Below are 24,963 nucleotides of genomic sequence, written 5' to 3'. Positions count from 1 at the left end.
GTCGTCTTCTCCAGAAATTCTTTTAAAGGAAATCATGCAGTGTGTTGTCTATAAGCTTGGCTCTGTTCACTTAGCATAATGTTTCTGAGGTCCATACATGTTACTGAGTTAGTAGCTAGTTCCTTTTGATTGCTGAATAGTATTGCATAGTTTCAATGTATCACAGTTTGTTTATCCATTCGCTAGTTGATGATGGTGGCTGTTCTCAAATTTAGGCTATTATGACTGAATCTGCTGTGAGCATTGGAGTATAAATCTTTGAGTGAAGAATATATGTCCTCGTGTGATTTTTAAAATTTTCATATTACAAGTACATACATAATCTTCATTTTCTCCAGGAATGTAGCTTGCTTTTAGCATGTATATATATATATATATATATATATATATATATATATATATATATATATATATATATGTATATATGTAGCTGTATGAAAATCTTGTTCCTACTCTTGTTATATTGCTATCATTCTATGAAAATTTGTACATAATTTTAATGCTAGTATCTATTGTTTCTTTCCTTTTGGAATGATAAATACATTTGTCTTTTCTGTAAATATGGAGTCTTTATAACACACATATTTGCTTCCTTTCAGAGTTAAGATTCCTTTCCATGTCTGTAAAAAAAATAGATCACTAATGCTGATGTCACTGAAATGATTATAAAAATAACAGTGGTTGTATTTCTTTTTCTTTCTTTTATTTGAAGAATCTTTTGAAGAATCTGAAGAACACAGAGTGTTTTAGCTATATCTATGCAGTCTCCAGACAGAATCATTTGAAATTTTAACCAGCTGCACATATTTCAGATATATGTATATCTTTCAGTTTGAATACCAACTGATAATTAGTAAAAATCCCAATTTATCTTAGAGCACCATGCATACATGACATAAAACATCAGAATTTATATTCGTCCCATGTAAACATTATCTAAATTATTATTAGCACTTTCCTCCCTACCTCCATTCCTTTCAAAGAAGTAGACGAAATAATGGTTCAAACAAAACTGACATAATCTATGATGAAATTGAAAAATAAACTAAGGATAAATAATGTAAAGTTTGTAAATCCTGAAAACATACAAATGTTTATGTTGCAAAAGTCATAATATCAAGAAGGATAAACTACATCTCCAACCCATATTTATCTTCATATATATCTATATTTATATCTATATCAGTATCTTTATAATTTATTTAAGATATAAGGAGATTAACAGATCAGCAACTTCCTGATATTCTTTAGAGTTTATAAAAAAATGTGACCTGGAAGTAGTGTATTAAAGCTAGCCTTTTTCAATCAGAGTTCCACAAGGAAATTAAATGCTGCAGAAGATGATTTGAATGGCTGTTTTCTCAGTTCTTTCAAGGATAGTACATAGCTAGTATAATTCTAATGAATAGGATAGAAGTTAATTCTTTATATACAGTACATGATTTAGGGCATTAGAGATTAGATTTTTTAATAAGCAATATATTGGAAACATTATGGCATGTCTAATCTCCATTTTTATTTTAATAGCTGCACAGTATTTCAAAAAATAATTTGTTTAACCTCTACCCTGATGTTTGACATTTGAGCTTTATAAAAATATTTATTTTGCTGTAAATAGCCTTGCCATTAACAGTTATAGATATCTGCAGATATTCTAAATTATTTCTTTATACTAAATTCCAAGAGATGGAATTTCCTTGTGAGAGAATCAGCAGTAAGGTGGTTGACAAGTATCGTCAAAATGCTCTCCAAAAATACTGCAACAATGTAAATTAGCTTCATCTAGTCACCCCTGCACTAGTTGTAAAGCTCTCTCCTTAGTCCACTTGAGTTCTATTTAGTATTACTCTTTGCAAAACCTCTGAACTTCAAATTGTTGGTCTTTGTTAGACCTCTGTAGAGTAGGTCCTGTGTGGAGCAGAAGGTACAGCTATATTCCCTGGCCCCTCTTTCATCCTGGCTGGCTGGAACTCAGTTCTCTCCTAGTTTTGTAAAGGGCATTCATTGCCTTTCCCTCACATGTGCTCTGACTGCCTTTCTCTAGTTTCATTTTGTCCTTCTAACAGGAATAAAGATTCCTATTCCTCCATCAAACCCATTTCAAGAAAGATACTTTACAAAGTAGAAGGGCTCCAACTTCACAGCTCCAGTCTCTTCACTGTTCAGAGGCACCGTCATTATTTTTACCTCCTGCTGAACACATTTGCAGAGGTTAAAAAAAAATCTTTACCAAGGATGAGAAATAGCAGGGGGGGAGGAAATAAACATTCTCCTGCCCATTGGCTGATTCACTTAAAATACAGTTAGCACTTTGCCTAAGCAAACATATTGTCAGTTTCCATTTAGTAAAGTTCTAAGACTATATCTAGTTTCCTTTTTTTTTTTCTTCAGAGAGTAATAGGAGCTAGGCAAGCATTATCTAATTAGTCCTTTGAATGCCTTCAACTTTTCTTTTTCCTTTCTTCAAAAGGACACTGCCTGCTGCTAGGTGCTTAGCTGCAGATAACATTTTTGGACTAGATGAGAAGAAATCCAGACTCTCCTGTAACAGTGAAAGGGTTATATGTGAACCTTGTTAAAAAGTCCGAACAATATCAGATCTCACAGCCTTATTTCTCTCTAGCCCACTGTTAGGCTGGCATCCCAGCCAGGGTCAGGGAATATGGAGGATGATAGTCTCTATGGATCAGCAGCCAGATGTGACTAAGGAAATGAAGAAAGTAAAATCTCAAGCACTGCTGTCATTGTTGTCTCACCGTGTAAATAACCAAAACAGCCTAGGCTGGGATAGAAGTCCATTGTCTTAAGTGTGGGCTTCTCCTTAAACATTAAGCACATGTTAGGCGGGGAAATGTAGAAAACTATTCCTTCATTAAAAACAAGCAAAAGAAAACAATATTTATAGAATTCTTACTGAATAAGAGGCACGAGTCTAAGCTCATGCATGGATTAATCAAATTAAAACAATACCTATAAAATAGGTCTTTATATTATTATTTTATTTTGTAGATGAGGAGAAAAGGGTAAAATAATTCTTTAGCTAGTTCTATGATTTTTCTAAATTTGTGTATTTAAGATAAACTATTCAATTTTTTTTTTAGTATCTTATTAAGGAGAATTCCCTTAGACCCATAAAAATATAATAAGCAGTGTGACTGATTAGAATATGCCCATGTATGTTGGGGAGAGGACAAGTCAGCTGCTAAGAGCTGCCGTCCCAAAATTGTTCTGTAAAGCTGGTCTGGAGGTTACTGATATAAATGGTTTCTCTTACGCTGTTCTTACATATTGCAAAGAGGCATTAAGCTAACAAGCCTCGAAAATGCGTGCCCTTAGACATGGCAGATCATTCATTGGAACCGTTCTTCCCCTTGGGGAGAATGAAAGTCTGGAGAGAGAGAGAACTGGCTGACCTCGCCCAATTAACACAGTACCGATACAGGCAGAACAGGCTGGCAGTGACAGGGCTGTGCTTCAGGGATGTATGTTCCTGGTCTGTGATCCAGGTTATGTCAACATCATTCTGGGTGCCATTTCAGCGGCTCTCTATTGGACACAAGAGAAAGAAGGGGAAAAGACAAAGGAAAACTATGGACTTTTTAAAATTTTTAATGTACTTGAGAACTTTGCTTTTCCCTTAGGAAATGAGCTCTTTCTAAGCCTGTGTGCAGCTGCAGTCTGAAGCTTGACAAACAGGTCAGGAAGATAGGAAAATGCTATAATAGCAGCACACCTTTTTCAATGGAAACTGATACTCCTAAATGTTACAGTGCTTCAGTCTGAAGTTTAACTAATCGAATGTCTTTAATCTAGAAATTGAACCAGGCAGCAGTAAACTGCAGAAGGTTTATCCTGCACTGAAAATACATACCATTCATTTTATATCTTTCCTTGTGTTTAATAAATGAAAATTTCCAAAAACCTATTGTTAAAGATATAGAATTTTGCTTTCTGTTTTGGGTAAGCTGGTATCATGCAATTGGTCTCTAAAGCTTTTAAAATAAATATTGTCACCTTTTTCTAAGAACAGTATTGAAAAGAAATCAACAAAGAACTCAGATTTTGAATGATTTTATGGAGGAGGATGGTACTGAAAAGAAATCAACAAAGAACTCAGATTTTGAATGATTTTATGGAGGAGGGGGTGTGATTTGTGCTAATATAGTTTCTGTGCTAATAATTAAAGCTTGCAAAACTGCTCTCACGTAGGCCGAGGGACTCCCTAAATTAGAGAAGTCTTCACAGTTTCAGTTACTTCCTAAGATTCTAGTTGGAACTATATCCCTTTCTGTCTGTCTTGTACAAAACAAACAAACAAGCAAACAAACTAATTTTATCAATTCTCAGTTTCAATTCTATAAAACTGAGATAACCAATAATATTATTACAAACAATAGAGAATGGTTAGCAAAATGCCTGGCACATAGTAAGTGCTTAATATATTTATAGGTACTAAAACACTTACTACGTGACATTTAAGAGAAAATTTCATTCTTTGCAACAATAGGATCTTGTGTCTCCTTGGGGAATAATCCCTGAATTATTTTAAGCCAAGCCAAATGGGAAAAAAATAGGTTATTAATTCAATACCAATTGAGTTAGGATAACCTTGTAATTTTTGTCCTTGTATATAGATTTGTCCTGTCTTAAAAATCTTCTTTAGCTAAAAGACATTCTGAATTAATAACATAATTTCATTTACTAAATGTTTTCTAGGCACCAAGCATGAAGCTATGTACTTTGCTTAAGTTACTTCTATTTAATCTTTACAAAATAATATGAAGCAACGTATACCTCCATTTTCAAAAGAGGACAATAAAGGCTGAGGAATATTTGGTAACTTGCCCAAGGTTACACAGAGAATAAATGGTGAAGGCAAGGCTTAAACAATCAAAAACTAGAAATCTAGGTGAAAGAAAAGATCTGTCTTGTCTCTGAGTTAGTGTGTACTTGATTTGACTCACTCTGGATTGTGAGTTCTTAGGATTTATTACCTCTGGTAAACACAGACATTTGTGTAGCTTTGCCTTGAGTAGACTGCTTTCAACTGAACTGATTTACCAGCCATCCAGAATTTCTACAGTAATTTCTGTATTCAAAAAAATGTAAAAAATATGGAATCTTATGAGTCATGCCAATAATATGCCTTAAAACAGTGATTTAATGATCTGGAAATTTCTCTAACAATATAAGAAACCTATTTCTTTCTTCTCTGATTAGTTCAGACCCCATGTACCTTAAATATTCATGCAAACTCTTTCCTCCTTTTTTATTATTTCTACTATAAATTTGCATTTTGTTTCCATTATCTTGAATTAATTTATATGGGCTTCATTTTTAATACAATCAAATAAGTTCTGGAAATACATATTTCACTATTTTTTGAATGTGGGGAAAAAGTAATCTCAAATGACTGAGTAAAAAGAAGTAAATTAAATGCATTGTTTCAGATTTCACACACAACTTACAAGTCTGTATGCTTGCAAGGTGAATTATTTATGCAGAATCAAACAACTGGACTGCTTATGAAACTGAACTTCCTTCTAGACCCTTCTACCTTTTATATAAGGAATAGAAAAATGACAATCTGATAGTGTCTATATTGTGTCATTGAGTCAATATATAGTCAACCCAGTCTTTGACATTTTTTTCAATAATTTTGACAGTTAATAGGGAAAAAATAGCCTGGAACAGTATAAAACTTTTTGATGTATTTTGATATATTCAATCAAAAGTAAACAATAGCTTCTCATCGTTCTGTGCTATGGATATGATTGTTTCCTAATTCTAATTCAATTCAGCAAACTGTGCTGATTACCTAGTCTACATATATATATTATAGAACTAAAATCATGAAGGAGGCATAGTACTCTGCCCTTAAAAATAAAACTGAAATTAAAGGAGCTAGCTTTAATCTTTCTATCTCTCTATCTATCTCTCTATCTATCTAATAATTTATAAAATGAAATAGAACTAAATACAATAATTACCAAATAACTCAAATGGTTGGTTAATCAGAATATATCACTTCTAGATTAATCTAGAGCAGTGATTCACAAACAGGAATACTTTCCCACACAAGGGACATTTGGCAATGTCTAGAAACATTTTTCATCATCATAACTGGAGTGGGGACAGGCAATGGAGAGGGACAAGATGCTATTGGCAACTAGTGGGTACAAGGTAGAGGCTAGGGATGCTAATGAGCATCCTACAATGCACAAGACTGTCTCTCACAAAAATTATCTGGCCTCAAATACCAATGGTACTGAGATGCAGAAGCCTAGATCCAGATAACAGGAAACTTACTGCATCAAGATAATATTTTACATTGGTAATATGTTTATACAGTTTATACTCTTTAGTTTTTAAGATCCTCAAAATATCAGTATTACTGAAGAGGACTCACTCTCAGAAATAAAGATATTGAATAAACTAATGAACTACTCTTTGACAAAAGTACAATTGGAAAAGAAAGCCAAAAGGGATAAGTAAAAAAAAGAGTATGGTATTTCAAAGTTATTAAAATTGGAATGGCCCCATATAGGCCAGCACCCTAGTGTTCTCATAAAGATACTATGACACTATCTAATCATAAATATTTATTAGGTATAGTATTTCAACAATGTCAATATTATTAGGATTTCCTTGGTCACCTTCCACATATGCATTTTCATTTTTTCCCCTGCTGCAATCATTGATGGAAATATTGGTATAGGATAGTGCTTGGCCACTTGTAAAGCATAACTATCAGGCTGAGCTTTAAAATTTTGACAATTCTATCTGAGGACTTCATTAGAGAGTTAATAAAATCAGTGCTGTGTTGCTGTCATTCTATAGCAAAGACCCATCACTGGAAAGCCTGTGCTTTTTCCCTAGATAGATTAAAACATTCATTCTGGTGACATTTCTTTGTCATTAAAGTAAAAGCTCAGGCTGAGTTAAAAGTAATAATGCAAAAACTGTACAAAGTGGCAAAAATCGCAAAATGTTGGTCTGATAGCAAAAGAACTAATTTTAAAAAAAAGGATGACATGGTTTTTATTAACAAGTCTTCACCACAAATTTTGAATCAGTAGCCTCAAATGAAATAAACAACACAAAAGAAATATAACAGAGTTGTGCTTACAGGTTCTCCTAATTCATCATTTAAAATTTTAGTTTCATTTTCTCTTCCACTTCTAACATTTGTGAAAACAACTAATAATTATATTGTTACTTCTATAGATTTTATTTACTTTGTATCAACCTAATTGCTCCTATAAAATCTAGCCAACACAGCATTGTAAAGCAACTATACTTTAATATAAATAAATAAATACATAATAAAATAAAGGAAAAAAAATCCAGCCAAATGGTTAGAATGTTGGTATTTATTCAAGTCTCATGTCCTTATCATAACATGTCTACGTGTATAATAAAATACATACATTCCCAGGGGTTCTTAAAAAATTTCCTCATAAATCGTTTTAATATTTTCCTTATTATCTTATAAAAGGGAAAATTGTACCCAATAGCTTAATTTCCAAGAGATTTATGTTATGACACTTAGTAGAAAGCATTTTCACTATTGTATTCATTCTCTATTCATTCAGTCATTACTTATTGTGTACCTCACACTTTTTACAATACTGAGGAGTATGGTGGTGAACAAAATAGGTAAGGTTCCCACTGTAAGAAAACTCATAGTTTGGTGCAGAAGACAACCAATAAGAAATATATATATATGAGGATGGAGAGAGAGAGAGGATTGTTAGGGCTCATTTAGGTGAGTTGGTTAGCGAGGACTGCCCAGAGGAAGCTATTTGAGCAGAGACCTGAAAGAAGTTTAATAGTGAGGCACACAAGCATCTGGAGGAAGAATGTTTCAGGCTAAGGTAAAAATTAATGTGCATGTCTTTGGTTAAAAATTAACAGCAAGAAGGCCAGTGTGGCTTGGGTCAAGTGAAGAAAGGAAAGACAGTGTTAAGGCTAAAGCGATATCCAGGGGCAAAATCATGTAGGGCCTTATAGGATTTATTAAAAAACTCTATTATCAAGGGTTAAATAAATAATATAAGAAAGCATCTTATTTTACTAATGATGAAATGACATAACACTACATTCATCATCAGAAAAGGATTTATAAACTACTCACTGGACACTATAGTGAGTTGGACACTATTTTAGACAACTGGAAAATGACATGCAAGAATACTCTGGTGCCACTCAAGATATCCCCAAGTATCTTTAGTGGCAACATGACATTCTTTTAAAGTCTCTAAATATAAATTAATTTAAATAATTTTATTTTTAATTTAATTTTTTAAATTAATTTAATTGATGCCACATTTGTTCAGTAAGCATATGACACAGCCCCTGCTCTATGATGAATATATAATCCACATAGAACAGAGAACAATGAGAGAGCATAGTCAGTACCAATACAAGAGGAGTTTCTTTTGTGGATGATGTGTGGGGAGGTGGGAGACCATATAATATATTTAATATATAAACTGGAGCATTTTTTAAAGTTAAAGGGGAGACTATTAATAATCCTGCTGGGAAAAAAATAGTGTAATTTGTCACAGTTTCAAGCAAATCGGGACACAAGTTAATGATATGTCCATAGAATTTCAGAAAAGAAGAGTTAAAAGTGACTCCTGACACCTTCTTCAAGAAAATAGCACCTGCACTTGACTTGTATGTAGGCATGTGACTGGGCAGAAGGAAGGTGGGAATGCATTCTAGTCCAGGGAAACGACATTATGAGGCATACTGATATGAGAATCATTTTATCTAAGATGAAGCATTAATGATTATAAAGAGTGGGAGATAATATTGGATGGTTTAAGAAAGAGATGTGTTGAGGTGTAAAAGCAGAGCAGACTATAATATATTTTAAGTTCCATGAAAAGGAGTCTCATACAAGAGAATCACTTAAGGTCTATTGGTAAGCATGTGGCATGCATAGAGTAAAAATACTCCTAAACTCCAATTTGATGTCAGATGAGAATATTATGGAGCCACATATATTATAAAATGTACAGATATTTTAATTCTGCATAATCTATATATTGTTGTATGATAAATTGGAACAAGAATAGCATATGGGTATGTTACTGACATGTAAAGTCAAGCCACTCTTTTATGCATGTGTGTAAAGAGACACATTATGAGGATTTTAGTGACTGCTAGATTGATTTGACAAAGATGGTAAACATAGAAAAATTTATATACATGTGTGTATATATATGTGTGTGTGTGTATATATATATATATATATACACATATGTTAGTATTTTAGATGATAATGATAATTTGTGAACACTCAATATAGTCCTGAAATTATGTTAACATTTTTGTAAATGTTTCCCCCAAATCCTAAGAGCTTGGTGTTATTTTGATTATTTTACAGATGAATAAACAGAACTGAAGAAGTCAGGTAATTAGCTGAAGACTGCATAGCTGCTAGATGCAAAAGTTCAAACGCAGTTTTGCATTGGTATGAATTCCATGATTTTGATTTTGGTGCCACCTTACCTGCATGCACTCACTGAGTTCAACCCCATGTGGCTCAGTTCTTGCACAGAGGTCCCAACTGGAATAGGAAGCTGGGTACTTAGTACACATCTCATGTCACTCTACTATATTTGGATTCATGCTAGTATCACTGGTGTCTTAAGCACTTCCTTCAACTAAGAATAAGTACTTAATATTTATTTTTTTAAAAAATCAAATTTCCTGCTCTACCCAGTCTCTGATGTGGTATATCCTGATATTTCCTGATTTTCATTTAAGCAATTTGTGTGCATCCAGTTTCTTTAGGTGATCCCTATAAATCAGAATCTCTCATTTTTCACCTTTAACAATCAGCTCCTTAATCAGTGGTTTCTGAGTAAATTTATCTATCTAACAACTGGTTTACATTCTTGAGATTTACAGTAATCCCTACAAACATACAGTTTTCCTATTTCTAAAACTATAATATTGATTAATCCTCCCGGGTTCCAAGAAAATTATTATAGTGTTTTTATTTTAGCTATTATAGTTCCTAGTATTCTTGTGATTTTAGAAAATATCTTGAATCAATCATCAGAAACCTTAATTGACCAACAAACTAGGAATAGAGGCTTATCAGGAAAGATACATCACAGAACCCACACTTGTGGAGAATACTCAGAATACATCTAAGTACTTGATACTCAATAAAGAAGTCTGAATAAGTTTGGTTTTTAAGAAGTAAAATCCTCTGTATCCAGAAATTATAAAAAGTGTTAAAGATTCAGGCAATATAGGAACTGACCAAAGAATAGTCAGTTTAAGAAACTGAAGTCTGGAAAACTTCTGGGCAAATTAAAAAAAAGAACAAGGCAAACATGAAAAAATAATTGACTCAGGGAGAACCAACATATTTTTTTCCACTGAAATCTTTTATTTTCATAGTTGATACGTACTACATATCTCTGAACACCTAACATTCATATTTAACATGAATATTAGGCTCAAAATAATGGCCACTCTTAATTACTGTAAATATATCAATTTTAAAGGCATAGTTCTTCTTTCTTAATGTGTACTTTCACTGTTCAAAAACCTCTATTAATCATTACTGGACTTTATCATAATTTCCAGTTCATTAAGTTTATTTTGATAATAATTATAAGATAGGAAAGATATAAACACAATTATAAAAATCAAAAACAATCTGATTTTTGCAGAAAAATCTCTTGTAGAATTAGAAAAAGAATAAATTCTAAATAGTTTTTTTATACCATTTGTATTATTAGTATAGCTCATACCAACTTTTCTATTTTTTTCAAAGAAATCAACTAAAAAAGTTCTAGCCAGAGTTCTATGCTATGTGGATTCATATGAGTAGGAATTTGAAGATTTATTACAGTGATTACATATCAACAGGTATAAATATGTATTTTTTGATTAGGATTTTTTTTTTTCTGAAGCAGGTGAACCATAGGGACAAACCCCCAGAGCAGAAAATATACCATTTCAGTGCCTCTTGATAAATAGATAATATCGACTATTTCTATATGATGCATAGCAATGTGACAAATAAATTACCTTCATTAAAGATTTGCATGAAGGACTAATGAGCATTAGTTAAGCAGTTAAAGCACAAAAATGTTTATGAAAAATTACATTGAATGTAAGAAGAAGTTGAGCATCAGAGAATCTCATTATAATAATTTATCTTATCTAAATATTCTCTCCTGCACCTATATGATAAATGTAACCAAAAGCAACCAAAGTTCCACATTTAACATGTGAAGCTTAGGCTAATCACAACTCTAGAGGATTTTGTCTTCTGTGAACTCATCTACCTAAAGGAGGGATAATTTATTAAACTCATATTTGTTTCCTGTTATTATTTATCCTGCAATAAATCTTCAAATTTAACTATAAAATTTGCATAGCATGAAATTAAAAGAAGTAAAGATATCTCTTAAAAAATTCACTGTCAATGAAAACTGTTGAGTGTTTTGAATATGTACTTTATGAATTTTCTTTTGCTTTCAATGCCTACAGCTAAATTAAATTTTATTTATTTTATTTTATGTACAAATGACAAATACCTTTTGGATAAAAGACATTTTACTAAATAAAACACAGAAAAATGAGAAAACATTTTTTTTACTAATCAAGATTTCCATTTTCCTCCCTTTGGAATATTGCCCAAGATTAATGCTTTCTACTCATCAAGCACTGCCATCTTGTGGACTCTTGTTAATTCCAGAAAATATTGGATTATTTATGTATGGGATTTTTTTTTTTTTTGGTTAAATATTTGGAAAACTCTAAGTCTTAATGTAAGAGGAGAGCAGGAATAAATATCCTTGTTGGCAGTTGTACAATAATATTGCTTTTATCCCTAGGAACATCTGCATGTAAGGCAAACTGTTCTTCCATTTTACAGTAGGTTTCTGTGCTAGCAGGACACATTCTTACCTTTTTACATACTTAAGGCTCTGACCACAGTTTAATTAAATTGTGACTCAGTAGTTAATAGGAATATCTAGAAACCTGCTTTTGTCTGGTGAGTGGGATTTAGACACTGCTCTGATTAGTTGCTATTTGAAACATCAAAGTTTTAATTGGCAAAATTAGACCCCATAATATACATAACTCAATTTAATAAATACTTGAAATAACTATTAATCAGATTTTTCTTTTTTCAAATAGAGATCTGTGCTCAACAAGGCTTCTTGGTCAAGTTTTTGATCTTTGTATCTTAGTTCCCTCATTCATAAAATGGGGTTACTTATCCCTGTAGAGATTAAATAAGTTAATATACATAGAACACACTGTCTGGAGCCCATTAAAGTGCTATAGAGGTTTACTAGATCCTATTGGTGTTACACCCAGTTCTCTCTCATCTGGTTAATGCACCCATCTGGCAGCTGCACCTTCTCCAGAGTTTTCCTTACCTAGGAAATTATGCTCCCTGCCCTAATTGCACCTCACTTCCCCACCTGGTAGACAATAACCAACTGATGCAGGGGAGGTGAGTATAAAAGACTGGTTCTCTTAACCTTCTGTTGACTTACCAAATCTACAGTGAAATTTGTATTCCAGAGCCGTAAGAAGGATTAGTCTTAAACCAATCTCTGGAAGGGACCACATCTTTGCTTAGGTTTTTTTTTTTTTTCCTTACCCAATCCTGCTTCCCTTATTCCTTCTCCTGGGAACACTGTCAATAAATCACATTCAAAAGAATCCCCTTCTCAGACTCTGTTTCTAGGAAACTGACCTAAGACCATAAAATGTTCACTGTTACTGTTGATGTTGTTATCATTAAGCTGTCTAATGTTTTGATTTAATGAGGATAAACTTTTAGATTACCTTGGTCATATCTAATTGATTAACTACACAGTCTTCCAGTAATTCTCCATGCATCTTTTCTTTCAGCTAAGCTCTTCATAATTTTGATAGGCACAGAATGCCAGGTCATATTTCTTGGCAAGATTCTAGGAAACAGATATTCTGTTGTTCATTAAGCGCTGAGATCTGTGTATTTTAACAAGGAATTGTCAGAAGTGTAACATGAATGCTTTTTAATGCAAAGTTTGAAGCCTAAGGTGAACTTGTGCCATGGACCATCACACCCTGCTGAGAAAATGCTGGTCTCTGACTTGATGAAGTTTGCAGTTCAATAAAAATAATTTTAAAACCAATTAGCAGAGCAAGAAATTTAGGTTGCATTTTGAGAAGAGTTAGCAATGACCTTTACATCTAGACACAGGGCTCCTGGGTTTAAAAAAAAGTCCTCTGTAGTGTGAAACATTCCCAAAGGAAAATAAAAATAGATACTGTCACTCAGTTGGTATAATCACTTGAACTCTAGAGCTTGGAATTCACTTACTTGGAGTCATTTGAGTTGTGGATCATGAGAGAATACCAGTTTACTACTGTTTCTATTATAAATATTATTTTCTTTATCTTTTGTTTTACTAAAGGTGTTTTGAATTATAGGCACATAAAATTTTATTTTGTCTCAGTGACGTTATAATTTTTAAGCAGAACTCTGTTGTTTCTGACTCTAGGTAATAAACATATGAAAATACATGTCTCAAAACCTTATAAAAAGAAGAATTAGTACTTTGTTTTGTTCAACCAAGATAACTGAAATTTAATGTAATAATACAGCCTGCCTTTGTATTAAGGTAATTTGATTTTTAAAACATACAAATGTCCTCTCTTGCATTCTTCACATCTTTTAAAATATCTTGATTCTCCCGGTGCTAACCAAGTGTCAGTTAGACAGCTTTACTCTTTTGTTACTCTCAGGATCCTTGCTTCTGGCTATGTTTTAGAGGTGAAATTTTTGACACATGTAGAAATTAAACCAAACTGTACAAGGTTCAAGATGAATCTGAATTGTACCAAATACTACTGCAATATATTAGGTAATTTATCTTAAGCCAATAGCTATCCTTACTGAGCAGTTTCTGCATGTTGAACACTCTCATTTAAGTGGCATATATAATCCCCAGCACAATCACATCATATAGATATTATTATTCCATTTTAAGGATATTAAAATTGAGGTTCAGCAAGATTAGAATATAATAATCAAAGCAGAATAATACAATGATAAAATATAGGCTTAGAGTGAGTCAGACAAGTTGGAATTTTTCCTCTGAAAGTTATTAGCTATAATTTTCCACTGGTTCACCTGTTTGTGCCTCAGACCTTTAATGTTGAAGATGATTGTAATAATGGTAATAACTACATCAAGTTCTGTAATACTAACCTTACATGTAATATCTCATTTAACCTACAATTTCCTCCATTAAATTGCATTTTACAGATGAGTAGACTAATTTAAATAGTTTGCCCAAAGATACCTAGGTCAGTGGATCATGCAGCCATCTCTGTAACTCTGGTCTTTGTGATTCTGAAGTCCATGGTCTTATTCACTCACAATGTTGCCTTCTAATCTCTGTGTATGTGTGTGGCTGGGAGAAGTGGGAAAATGTGCAAAGTGTGTGACTCATAGTAAGCTCTCAAGTTAGTTCCTTTCCCAGCCCCACCTTACATCTCCATAATATCTTAAACAGTGCTTTGAATATAAAAATGTATCACTACCTACTTGCTGATACTCCCAGTTGTCTTGATCTTAGTCCCCATCCTAAAACCGGCAGCCAAAATAATCTTTATATATGATCTGTTTAGTAACCTGAGCTGCCAAATCAGCTTCCTCAACAGTGTCAGTGACATGTTCAAGCAGAGGCTAAATGACTGACCACCATGGAAGCTGTTAACCTGAGAGGGAGTTTGGATCACATTTAATTTAATGCTCCCCTCAATCTCTGTCCAATTTACCTAGTAGAATAAATCACAAAACTACTTCATAGTAACTTTGTAAGCAAGACTTTCTCTCTTGTCCATTGACAGTACATTCCAGATTCTTAAAACTGCCTGCATTACTTCTCAATGCCTGTTTTTAGATCAACTACAAACATAATCTTAGATTCATATTCTAAAGGCCAAAATAAGTTCATGTAGAGCTGAGAAAATTTTCAATGAGAACATTAAAGTGAAAAATATCTACTCTTATTCTTAAATTTAGAAAGATTTATAAAAATACATATATAGATATTTTATTCTATTTATTTTTTCATCAAATATGTATTAAGCAACCACACACCAGGCATCCAGCTGGGATCTAAGGATATGGTGGTGAAGACAGTACATTTAGTCTCTACCCTGCCAAGAGTACTTAATGTGGCTAATAGTGACATTTTCTATCACAATGCAGATATAAATCAGCAATGTAAAAAAAAATTGCCTTCTAATTTCAGGTGTATCCCCTTATGCTCAGTAGTAATGGATAATTAATAGTACAATTCTCTAAAATTTCCTTCATGATGTCCTTAATTCCAAAACTCAAAATGGTAGCTAGCCATCAGCTAAAAGTTTTATATAAACAAAATAATCATAGTACCAATTTTTAAAGCAGTACTGTTTCGGCCAGTAACTTACTAATTTCCACTATTTAATTATCTTCATATCAATTAATTCATCAAAACAGGAGGCAAAGGAGTCATAACGGTTAATGGAATTGTAAAAACAAAAATGATTACAAAGCAATTAGTAAATATTAAAATGCTTATGACATACACTCTATAAAGCAGCATCCAGTAAAAATTAACAAAAAAAATATCAAACTACATACAAAACTTAAATTATTTAAAAAACAAACTAAAAAGTTACACTTGTATAATAAATCATAATTATAGCTATTTGACAGATATAACATTAAATCTCACATTACAGGAATAACCAAAAATGGAAAAGACCAGGGATTTTGGTAAATACAGCCCATTAGGTGAAAATTTTACTATAAACCATGAAATTGAGCATATGTTAAAAATAGGGAAGGTTCTGATTTTTAGGTTTTCCTTTTTATAGCTGACAAGGGTAAAGAAACTAGGTTCCCTGGGAGAGTTGCATTATTAATTGGGTGGTGAACAAATCAATTGCTACATCCATCGTGTTCTCTCCAAATCTTTTGACCCAAAGCTTCTTCTGTAACAGAAGCAGAATAATGTGTGTTCCTAATAACACACATTATTAGGAAGAAAAATGTTTATTTTCTAACTTGTAGTTATACTAAAGAATGTTGAAATGAATTGCATATGATTACTCATTGAAATTGTTTACAAAGACTTCAGAGACTGCAGTATCCAGTTTCATTCCCCTTTCTCACCCTTTTTCTTTTTTTAAATTAATGGCACTACAGTTATGAGAAATGAACATCATTGCCCATACAGTTAATACTGTTTTTATACCCTATAGATGTAGAAATATGTCATTTAAGTAATCATCTTATGTGTCAAGGGAGCAAAGGCAGGGTAATCTGCTTTGTGACACCAAATCAATTACAGCAATTGTGATGAAAGTCTGCACTGCATAAAGTCATGAAACCTAGACATTCAATTAGTACAATAGACAGAGTCAACCCAGAGACTTTCCCAAAATTTAGAAATAATAAATAAATTAAGTTCAGTATACAGCCAAGCTCACAGGAAAGAAAAAATATCCCAGGTATCAGAAACAAAAAAGAACTAAAATCCTAACTGAAATCTAGGAAAACTGTTAATCCCGAGGAAATCTTGGAAGCAAGGTAGATTTGTTTACATGTCATGGTAACAGACCCTAGAGTCTAGGAGCTTAAGGATGACTATTTATGCTGGTATAAAGGACAAGTCTTTGGGTCTGCTTGAGAGGGGAAGTTAGAATAGCATGTCTGCAACAGCCAGGACCTTAATGGCCTATTCTTTCAGTGAACTTGAATGGCTCTCACTGACTCAGGGAGAAAGATAAAATAATCTCCCATAAGAAACCAAAACCTTGGGGACTTTCCTGGCGGTTCAGTGGTTAAGACTCCCATGCTTCCAATGCAGGGAAAGCAGGTTTGGTCCCTGGTCGGGGAACTAGGATCCCACATGCCATGCATGCAGCTAAAAAACTTAAAAAAAAAAAAAAAAAGAAAGAAACCAAAACCTCAAGTCAATACAGCACATGCGTTTGTAGGCCAAATGTATGTTACAACACAATATAAAAATGTACTAGAGAAATTTAACATAGAAACTTTGGGGAGTACTCACTGAAGAATCGTATCAAGAACTTCTAAAACACTTTTAATTGTCTTAGCTAAACATGCTATTAAAAAAGAACCTTAGAAGAATGGGAAAATCACAGTTGACTAAACAGTCTCAGTATGCTTCTGATAATGAATAATAATATTAAGATTTTAGTACTTAATATATCAGCTTACCTTAAAATATTTTTAGGCCAAGCACAATTGGTATGAAACAATGTGTTATATGAGACTAAAGACTAGACTCCAAAGCCAATTGTGTTTTACTACTTTCCTGAATCATTTTATAATCCTCACACTCTGACATACTAAAAATATAATGAATGCTTGTTTTTTATGAGAGTAAAATTTGAAAAGAATTTTAAATAAATGATGATAGAGAATGAAAAACCATATAGGAGAAAGTAAACAGTGATTTTAAAAGGGATTTAGCCCTGTTCAATAGATGCATTTTTGGCAGAGGTAGAAAATCCAATTCAAGTTCAGACTGTCAGCTTTTCTATTTTGTACTATTTCTACTTTTTCATTCTTCTTAGAATTATGAAATGCTTTGCTATGTAAACTTATTTTAAAAGCTAAATAAGCATTTTTGAACCCCAAATACATACTTACCTGTAAAATTTGAGAAAATGCCAATTTTGTGTAAATACTTTCTTCTTATTCTAAAATATTTTACAAAACATTGACTCAACAAACACTATCAGTATAACAAAACTGGTATTTCAATTAATGATAGTCTTTAATGTGATTGTTTGTTGCTTTCTTTTACTCCAAATTTCTAATAATACAAAACAAAAATTGAGGTAACTCCAGTAAAACCTAACCTAAAGTAAATTGCAAAAATATAAAAATGCCTGAGTGATGTTTGAGCAACAAATGAAACTCTCATTATAACAATTAGAATAACTCATATACTTAAGGGAAGAAAAGAAGGAAGGGAGGGAGGGAGGGTGAGAAGGAGGAGGAGAGAGAGAGAAAGAAAGAGAGACAGGAAGAAAAGAAAGGCATAAAACAAGGCTTCCCAAGCCTCACTGTAGATTAGAATCACATTTGAGCTTTATAAAAATTCAGGTAATAAGTGTTACTAAACAAATGACTCTGTGGAAAGGGGACCTTAGAATCTGCTCTTTTAGCCATAACGTAGGTAATTCTAATGCCTATTGAGATTTTAATGCTATTGGCCTACACATAATTCCTTCAATTTCTCATATTCTATTAACTCAATTGCAAGCTGGTTTTGATTTTCACTCATCTACTGAATCTTCTATTCAGTGATTACCACATGTCAATCCTAAGTAACATTTTCCTTTATTATATTTATAAACATTCCCATTAAGTCCTTTTTGCCTTATTTGGCATTATTTAACCCTCTTGAAATTGTTAAGGCATTGGTCTCTGTGACACTGCATTTTCTTTATTCCCCTTGAATATTTCCAATGGTTCCTTCTCTCTTATCTTTTGAACATTTTCCTTCCTTTATTTAGATGTTTGTGCTTTCCAGAAAACTATCTTCTCACTGTATTTATTCTCATCTACTTACATGATTCAGTTACACCAACATACCAACAACTCTCAACCACAGATTTCCTCTCATGGACTTCAAACACATATTTACCAATTGCTGGAACTACTTATGTAGATTTGCCTCAAACTCAAAATGTCCTGAAAGTGAACCAATGATCTTTCTTCTTAAACCAGTGTGACTTCATTTATTTTCATCCTGAACTTCATGTGTCATCCTCTTCCCAGTCATTCAAGGGAGATAATGAAAGTGTTCCTGGACTATTTGTCTCTTCATTTGTCTTACTCCCTATATATTTCTTGGGCCAATATCCTTCTCATTGCTATGATTAGGTTCTGATTCAGATTTCTCCAGCTCTTACCTTCAGTATGCAATATCGTCCTATTTTTCCCTCTTTCAACTTGCACTTGCTTAAATCCAACCTTTGCAGAATCACCAGAATACCCTACTAATGTACATCTTTATGTCAACCCTTTGCTAGAAAACATCCAGGATAGAGCATAAGCTCCTTAATACAACATACAGACCATGTTAATTTGTGTTTAGTAATTTGGGTTAATTTCCACTTTCTCTAACCTCTTCTCCTACTACTCCCTTTCTTGGATTTTTCACTCTAATAACACAAAACTGTGGTGGCCCAAAACCTTACTCCTTGACTCATTTTTTTTTCCTTTTCACATTTCATAATCAATCCATCAGCAATTCTGATCAACTCCACTATCACATTTTTACTAGAACCAGTCACCTCTCATCACTTCACCACTACTGTCACTGCCACTACCATTATAGTGCAAATCATTTATATATTTCATGGCTATTTTGAAAATAGCCGCTTAGACGAGGGGACATTATTCTTCCTGCTTCTCCTTCTCCTGGTCCCTGCTTTGTCCTCACGCTGTCTCATCTGTAACCAGTAGACAGAGAGAGTTTTTAAAATATAAATTCATGCATCTTTCTCACCCCTGCCACTCTCTAGCTGTCTTACATGCTTTAGTTTTCTTCATAGCACTTATTACCACTTGACAAATACTTGTTTGTGTATTCTTGTACTTTCCACTATAATGGAAGCTCTATGAGAACACAGACTTTTTTTTCCACTTAGAGCATTCCTGGCCCATCAAGACCCACAACTAGTATTTGTTGAACAAATGAATAAATGAATGTAGCTCAGGCATCTCTTAACTTAAGAAGTTTTTGCTGATCAACATGATGGCTTAAGTGCCCTTTTCCATTGTCTTCTTTACAGTAGAGTATACATCTCCATTTCTTTATTCCACATTGTTTCATAGGTTTGGGTAAATCTTTACCATCAGACCAGTCTTTGAGAATGCAAAACTGTCTCTCTCATCTTTTTAATTTCAGTGCTATCATAGTGTCAGGCATCTAAAATACATTAAACACACATTAGAACTGAATGAATAAGTACATGGATGAATAGATAAAGGCTGAGCATCCTTAAAAAATATTTCATATCTTCATGTAGTCATTAAGAGCAACAGTTCATTGAACATAAAATACAAAATGATATAGACATCTGGATCAAATACGGATGATCTTGCAACCTATCTAATACTTAGTAAAAGCTTTGTTGTTTGAGTTTTTTAGTAAAATAATCTGTCTTTCAACAATTGAATTTTGTGTATTTTCAGAGATCGTCTATAGCTGGGTATTTAACGAGTTCCCTTCCTTTGTGGCGGAAGACAGCCGGCGGTTCATTTCCCAGGAGACAGGCAACCTTTATATTTCTAAAGTCCAAACATCAGATGTTGGCAGCTATATTTGTCTGGTGAAAAACACAGTGACGAACGCTCGAGTACTTAGTCCTCCAACACCACTCACTCTCCGTAATGATGGTAAGTTCCATGGACTGGATTGAAATGGTCAGCCAACTCAAATGTGAAAAATTGAGTATAATCTGGAAAAATACTGAATCACTATGCTGTGCATCTGAAACTCATACTATATTGTAAATCAACTGTACTTCAATACAAAAAGACCTAAAAAAAAGATGTATTAGTGTTCTTCTAAGCACTTAAACCTAGCACAAATAAAATAAAAAGGCATTTGGCATATTTAGAAACTCTACACTTTTAGTCTAAGATCATGCATACCTTAGAATAAAATTTTTCACATAGGAAAGTGATGATCTATAGCTAAGAAATATTAACCTTAACACTACCCTAATGCCAAAAAGGGAGAGGGATTCCAAAAAGATGAACTGTAATAAAGACTCCACAGTTCTTTTTTTGCTCTTTAGGGCCTCTATATAGCATATGTGTATGAATTGCAAGTATTTTACAGGTTCATTTTTCATCACTTTTTAATTTTAGATACCTTCAAATTGAATATTCAGCTTTTAATACTTCATGGCATAGTTATAATTGTTATTATTACTTTCCAATAATAGGAGCAGTTGGAACTTTAACTTTTAAGTGCAATTTAGGTAGAAATGATGATTCTATAAGTATAGGTATTGCCATCTATCCAAAGTGTCTTCAAATTTAAAAACTCGATTTGTAGTTATAGACATTTACAGTTAAGCATTGCATTAAAGAAGTCAAGTACTATATTAGAGTTTATATATGATATATGGCTTGCTCTGTCATGCAATAAAAAAGCTATGAAGGTATTATTGAGAAGTGAGCTCGAGAATCCTGATGGATTGTGAAGCTTAAAAAATAATCTATTTCAACACTAGTCTTTTATATGCTTAGTTTTAGAATATATACTGCAGTAATGTATAGCCAGAGTTATATATATATATATATATATATATATATATATATATATATATATATATATATATAACATTAGTAATAATCCTATAATCCTATCAGGTAGAGAGTACAAATGCAATATCTATTTCAGAGATGAGGAAGCCAATTTGAAAGAGATGAAGGGACCTCCAAATGTCACACTGCTAGGTAATGGCATGGAGGAATAGATGGGAAACAGGGATGAAAAATGGGAAACCAATTTAGAGGCTACTGAAACTAACCAGTCAAGAGGTGAGGAGGTGAGGAGAGACAGAATGAAAGCAGTGGTAATAGCACTGAAGGGTCGAAAACATGCCTGGGATATTAAGAAGGTAGAATTATCAGAATGTGATGATTAAACATGAGGCTCTGGAGTAGGAGAAAGCTTTCACATAGTTCAACGAATGGATGATGATTCTTTTCATGAAAAGTGATAAGACAGATGAAAAAATAGATTGAGAAATTGATGAATGTGACAAATTCAGTTTTGGCTATGTTGAGATAAGATATCCATGGGAAATCTATGTGGAAATATGCAGTAGGCTACTGATACATATTCCTAATATGCACAAGAGAGGACTGGGCTAGAGAAAGAGATTTAAGTGTTATCATTGTGTATTCCATCAATACAGTTAAAGCTATGATTGTGTGTATATTATGCCAACTTCAAGATTATATAAGAATGTCTATAGGGTGAAAAGAATAAAGGAAAATAGATATGCATTTAGAAAACTTACCTAGTTAATAGTTTAGAATTGAGGTGATTTTCTATAAGCCATTTTCATAAAGTTTCTGAGTATTTTCTCATTAATTACGCAATAATTTGAAGCATCTTTGTTGGAAAATTGTAACATTTTGCTGACTAGTTCCATTTACACCATCCATTTATGTAATAATACCATACATTCAGATAGTGCCTGAGGTTGAGTAGGCTATTCTGCCTTCTTTTCATGCACCAAAACTAAACATTACATTGAGCTTCACAAGGGAGAGGAACACATGTAAAGTAAGAATACAAAAATTGACACCACCTTCACCAGTGATTTAAAAGCTCAGGACCCATGTTCAACAGTCTCTTGCACTTCTTTGATTTCATGGCCCAAATGTATCACTTAACTTTACCTTATACCTTCCATAGTCAAACATTTCAAGAATAATTAGAGTAATTTGTTTGCTGCTATTTAAACTCCTTTGCCCTTCTGATTCTATTGCTTTTCCTGGGCAAAACCCCACTCCCAATGAACTCACTATACCCTTAATTTGTGACTGCCTTGGAATCTGAAAGCTGCTAGAGAGTTACACCTGCCAGGGATTCATGATCAACAACTTCAATACTGCCACTCAATCCTAGTAAGTTTCTGTGGATGGTTAATTTGTAACTGTCCCAAAGATTTTTGGAATCTTCTCTGCATTTCTCAAACTGGACAGCCTCCCTCCTTCCCCACTGCTTTACAAAACCTATTTAAGTATCAAATTTACTTTCCTACTAATGGAATTTCAAATCTAACTATTGATACATCTTCATCCATACTGTTCTTCCCTTATGTAATTTCAGTAGAGATACCCTCAGTAGAGTCCCTCCTACTATTAAAACCAATTCCTCCATCCTTGACTGCTGATTTTCATTCCCACTGGCCTTTTCAGAACATCACACTGTTAGCCATTGTTTCTTATGTAACCAATACTGTGTCAGTAAACTAATAAATATTTTTAGTCATGTTAATTGAATTTACTGAAGCAGTTGAAACCGTTGACTTATTTTTATTTTACAAACATCTATATTTCCAAAAAATCATTATTTGTGCAGTACTATATGAAAGGTTCAATAAAGCAATGCACACAAGTAAAATAAAACTGTTATTTTAAAGTTAACATTTAAGTTAAAAAGAAACAGGTGGAAAACACCTGCTAAATTTCAATTACATCATTCAATGACAGTCTTATTTAAGATTTTGTGAGAGAAGTTAGAAAATTCATATTTCTTCTTTCTGTAAATTATCTGAGATTATTTTTTCTTGGTGATTGTCTACTAATTTTTACTTTTTATCATAGTACTACACACTTATCAAAGGAATATAGTGGTTTATAAGTGCTGATAAGAAGGGGAAAGAAAAAGCAAACCCACACACCTCCCTTCCATCCAATCCTACTCCCTAAAGCTAACTTTTTAATTTCTCCTATTTTTCTTCATGAGTTTCTCATATAATGCTAGGAAATATCTGTACTTCTTGTTTAATCAAGTTTAGACAATAACTCATATGATGTACATCTGCTTCTTCTATCCTCCCCTCTTTTATAGTTAAACAATATTTTTCTGTTGTTTCCTTTTTAACCTTGACAATGTGCTTAAATCTCTTATTATCCTTTTAACTCTTGAAAATAATTCTTGACTTTCTATTATATAAAGTGATAGTTTTAGTCCTACTTTTTTCTTTACCTTTCCTATACTACTTTTATGTCCTTTTGTCTTCCACATTTACTCTGACATTCTCTCCTGCAAATGCAACCAAGTGTTCTAAACTTTCCCATAGACTAACTGTAAAAGCTTAAAACAAATAGATGTTAACAAGTTATTACTATATAATTATCTTTCAATACATATTGTTACAGATTTTTAAGCTATTTGTAGATATGTGTGCTCTACTAGACATGCTTTTCATAAGTGAAACTTTGAATATAACAAGAAAATAATATTGTGATACAGTTTGGATGTAATTTCTCTTAAAATTTTGCTCTATAAATACAATTCATCGTTTCAATAATAGTGTTGAAATATGAACATGAGTCATCACAATGCAAATGATAAATTAAACCATTATTGTAGTTAAGAAAGCCCACAAAATGCATATGAAAGAGAAGTGAGCTTAGGAACAAGCCTTGAGTAGTCCAAATCGCTTTGGAAAGGTTAAAAATGAAAACCCTACAAAGGATAATGAGAAGGAAAAGTCAGAGAGATAATAGGAAAAACAATAGTGTAGTATCAAGGAAGCCAAGAAAAATGAGTGTTTCAACAAGGAGAAGTGGGCATGCAGCTCAAGATGGTGGACTGGGTGCCTGTATTTGTCTCCTGTCTCCCTTCTGAGACCCTGTAAGAAGAAATTCATGTCATCAATGAGTAGAGGAAGCATTTCATTAACAAATGAGACACTTTGATATATTTCTGGAAGAATAAGGAAGGACGTGAGTTTAAGGATTAAACAGGCAGAGTAACTAAAACCTAGAATAAAGTTTAAGGGATCTAAGGAAAGGGCTAAAAACCATGTGCCCAGTGGAAGCCTGAAAAAGCTCTGAAATCACAGTTAGCTAAGGGTGAGCATAAGAAATGGGGCCAAAGGGGGACTGAAAGTATATATGCTGAACATCTGTTTCAGTGAAATATTGGAATCCGTTCTCTTCCCTGTCCTTACGTGCAAAAAGACCAAAGGCTCTTAACAACTCTTTTAACAACATGAGTGAACTTTCCCTGGAAAGCTAAAGTTCTTAATGTGAATAGTGGCACAGAATGCAAAACCTTCTCATTCTGGCACATGAGTGTCCACAGCCTGACAGCCAGTTCCTTGCCCTCACATCAAAGCAGAGCT

At 33.1% G+C, this 24,963-nt stretch overlaps 1 protein-coding gene across 1 annotated transcript in view; it reads left to right on the top strand.

Annotated features, from left to right (window-relative positions):
• The window catches only part of CNTN5 (contactin 5), a 519,618-nt gene that overhangs the window by 122,450 nt on the left and 372,205 nt on the right, over positions 1-24,963 (top strand). Inside the window, exon 6 of the mRNA XM_073807952.1 lies at positions 20,276-20,479. Coding sequence (XP_073664053.1) covers positions 20,276-20,479 — 204 coding nt within the window. The remainder of the gene's footprint in view (positions 1-20,275; positions 20,480-24,963) is intronic.

The sequence above is a fragment of the Tursiops truncatus genome, chromosome 8 (genome assembly GCF_011762595.2).
Source record: "Tursiops truncatus isolate mTurTru1 chromosome 8, mTurTru1.mat.Y, whole genome shotgun sequence".
In the NCBI taxonomy this organism is placed as follows: Eukaryota; Metazoa; Chordata; class Mammalia; order Artiodactyla; family Delphinidae; genus Tursiops; species Tursiops truncatus.
The sequence above is the reverse complement of the archived record's forward strand: the minus strand, read 5'-3'. Positions and strand labels throughout refer to the sequence as shown.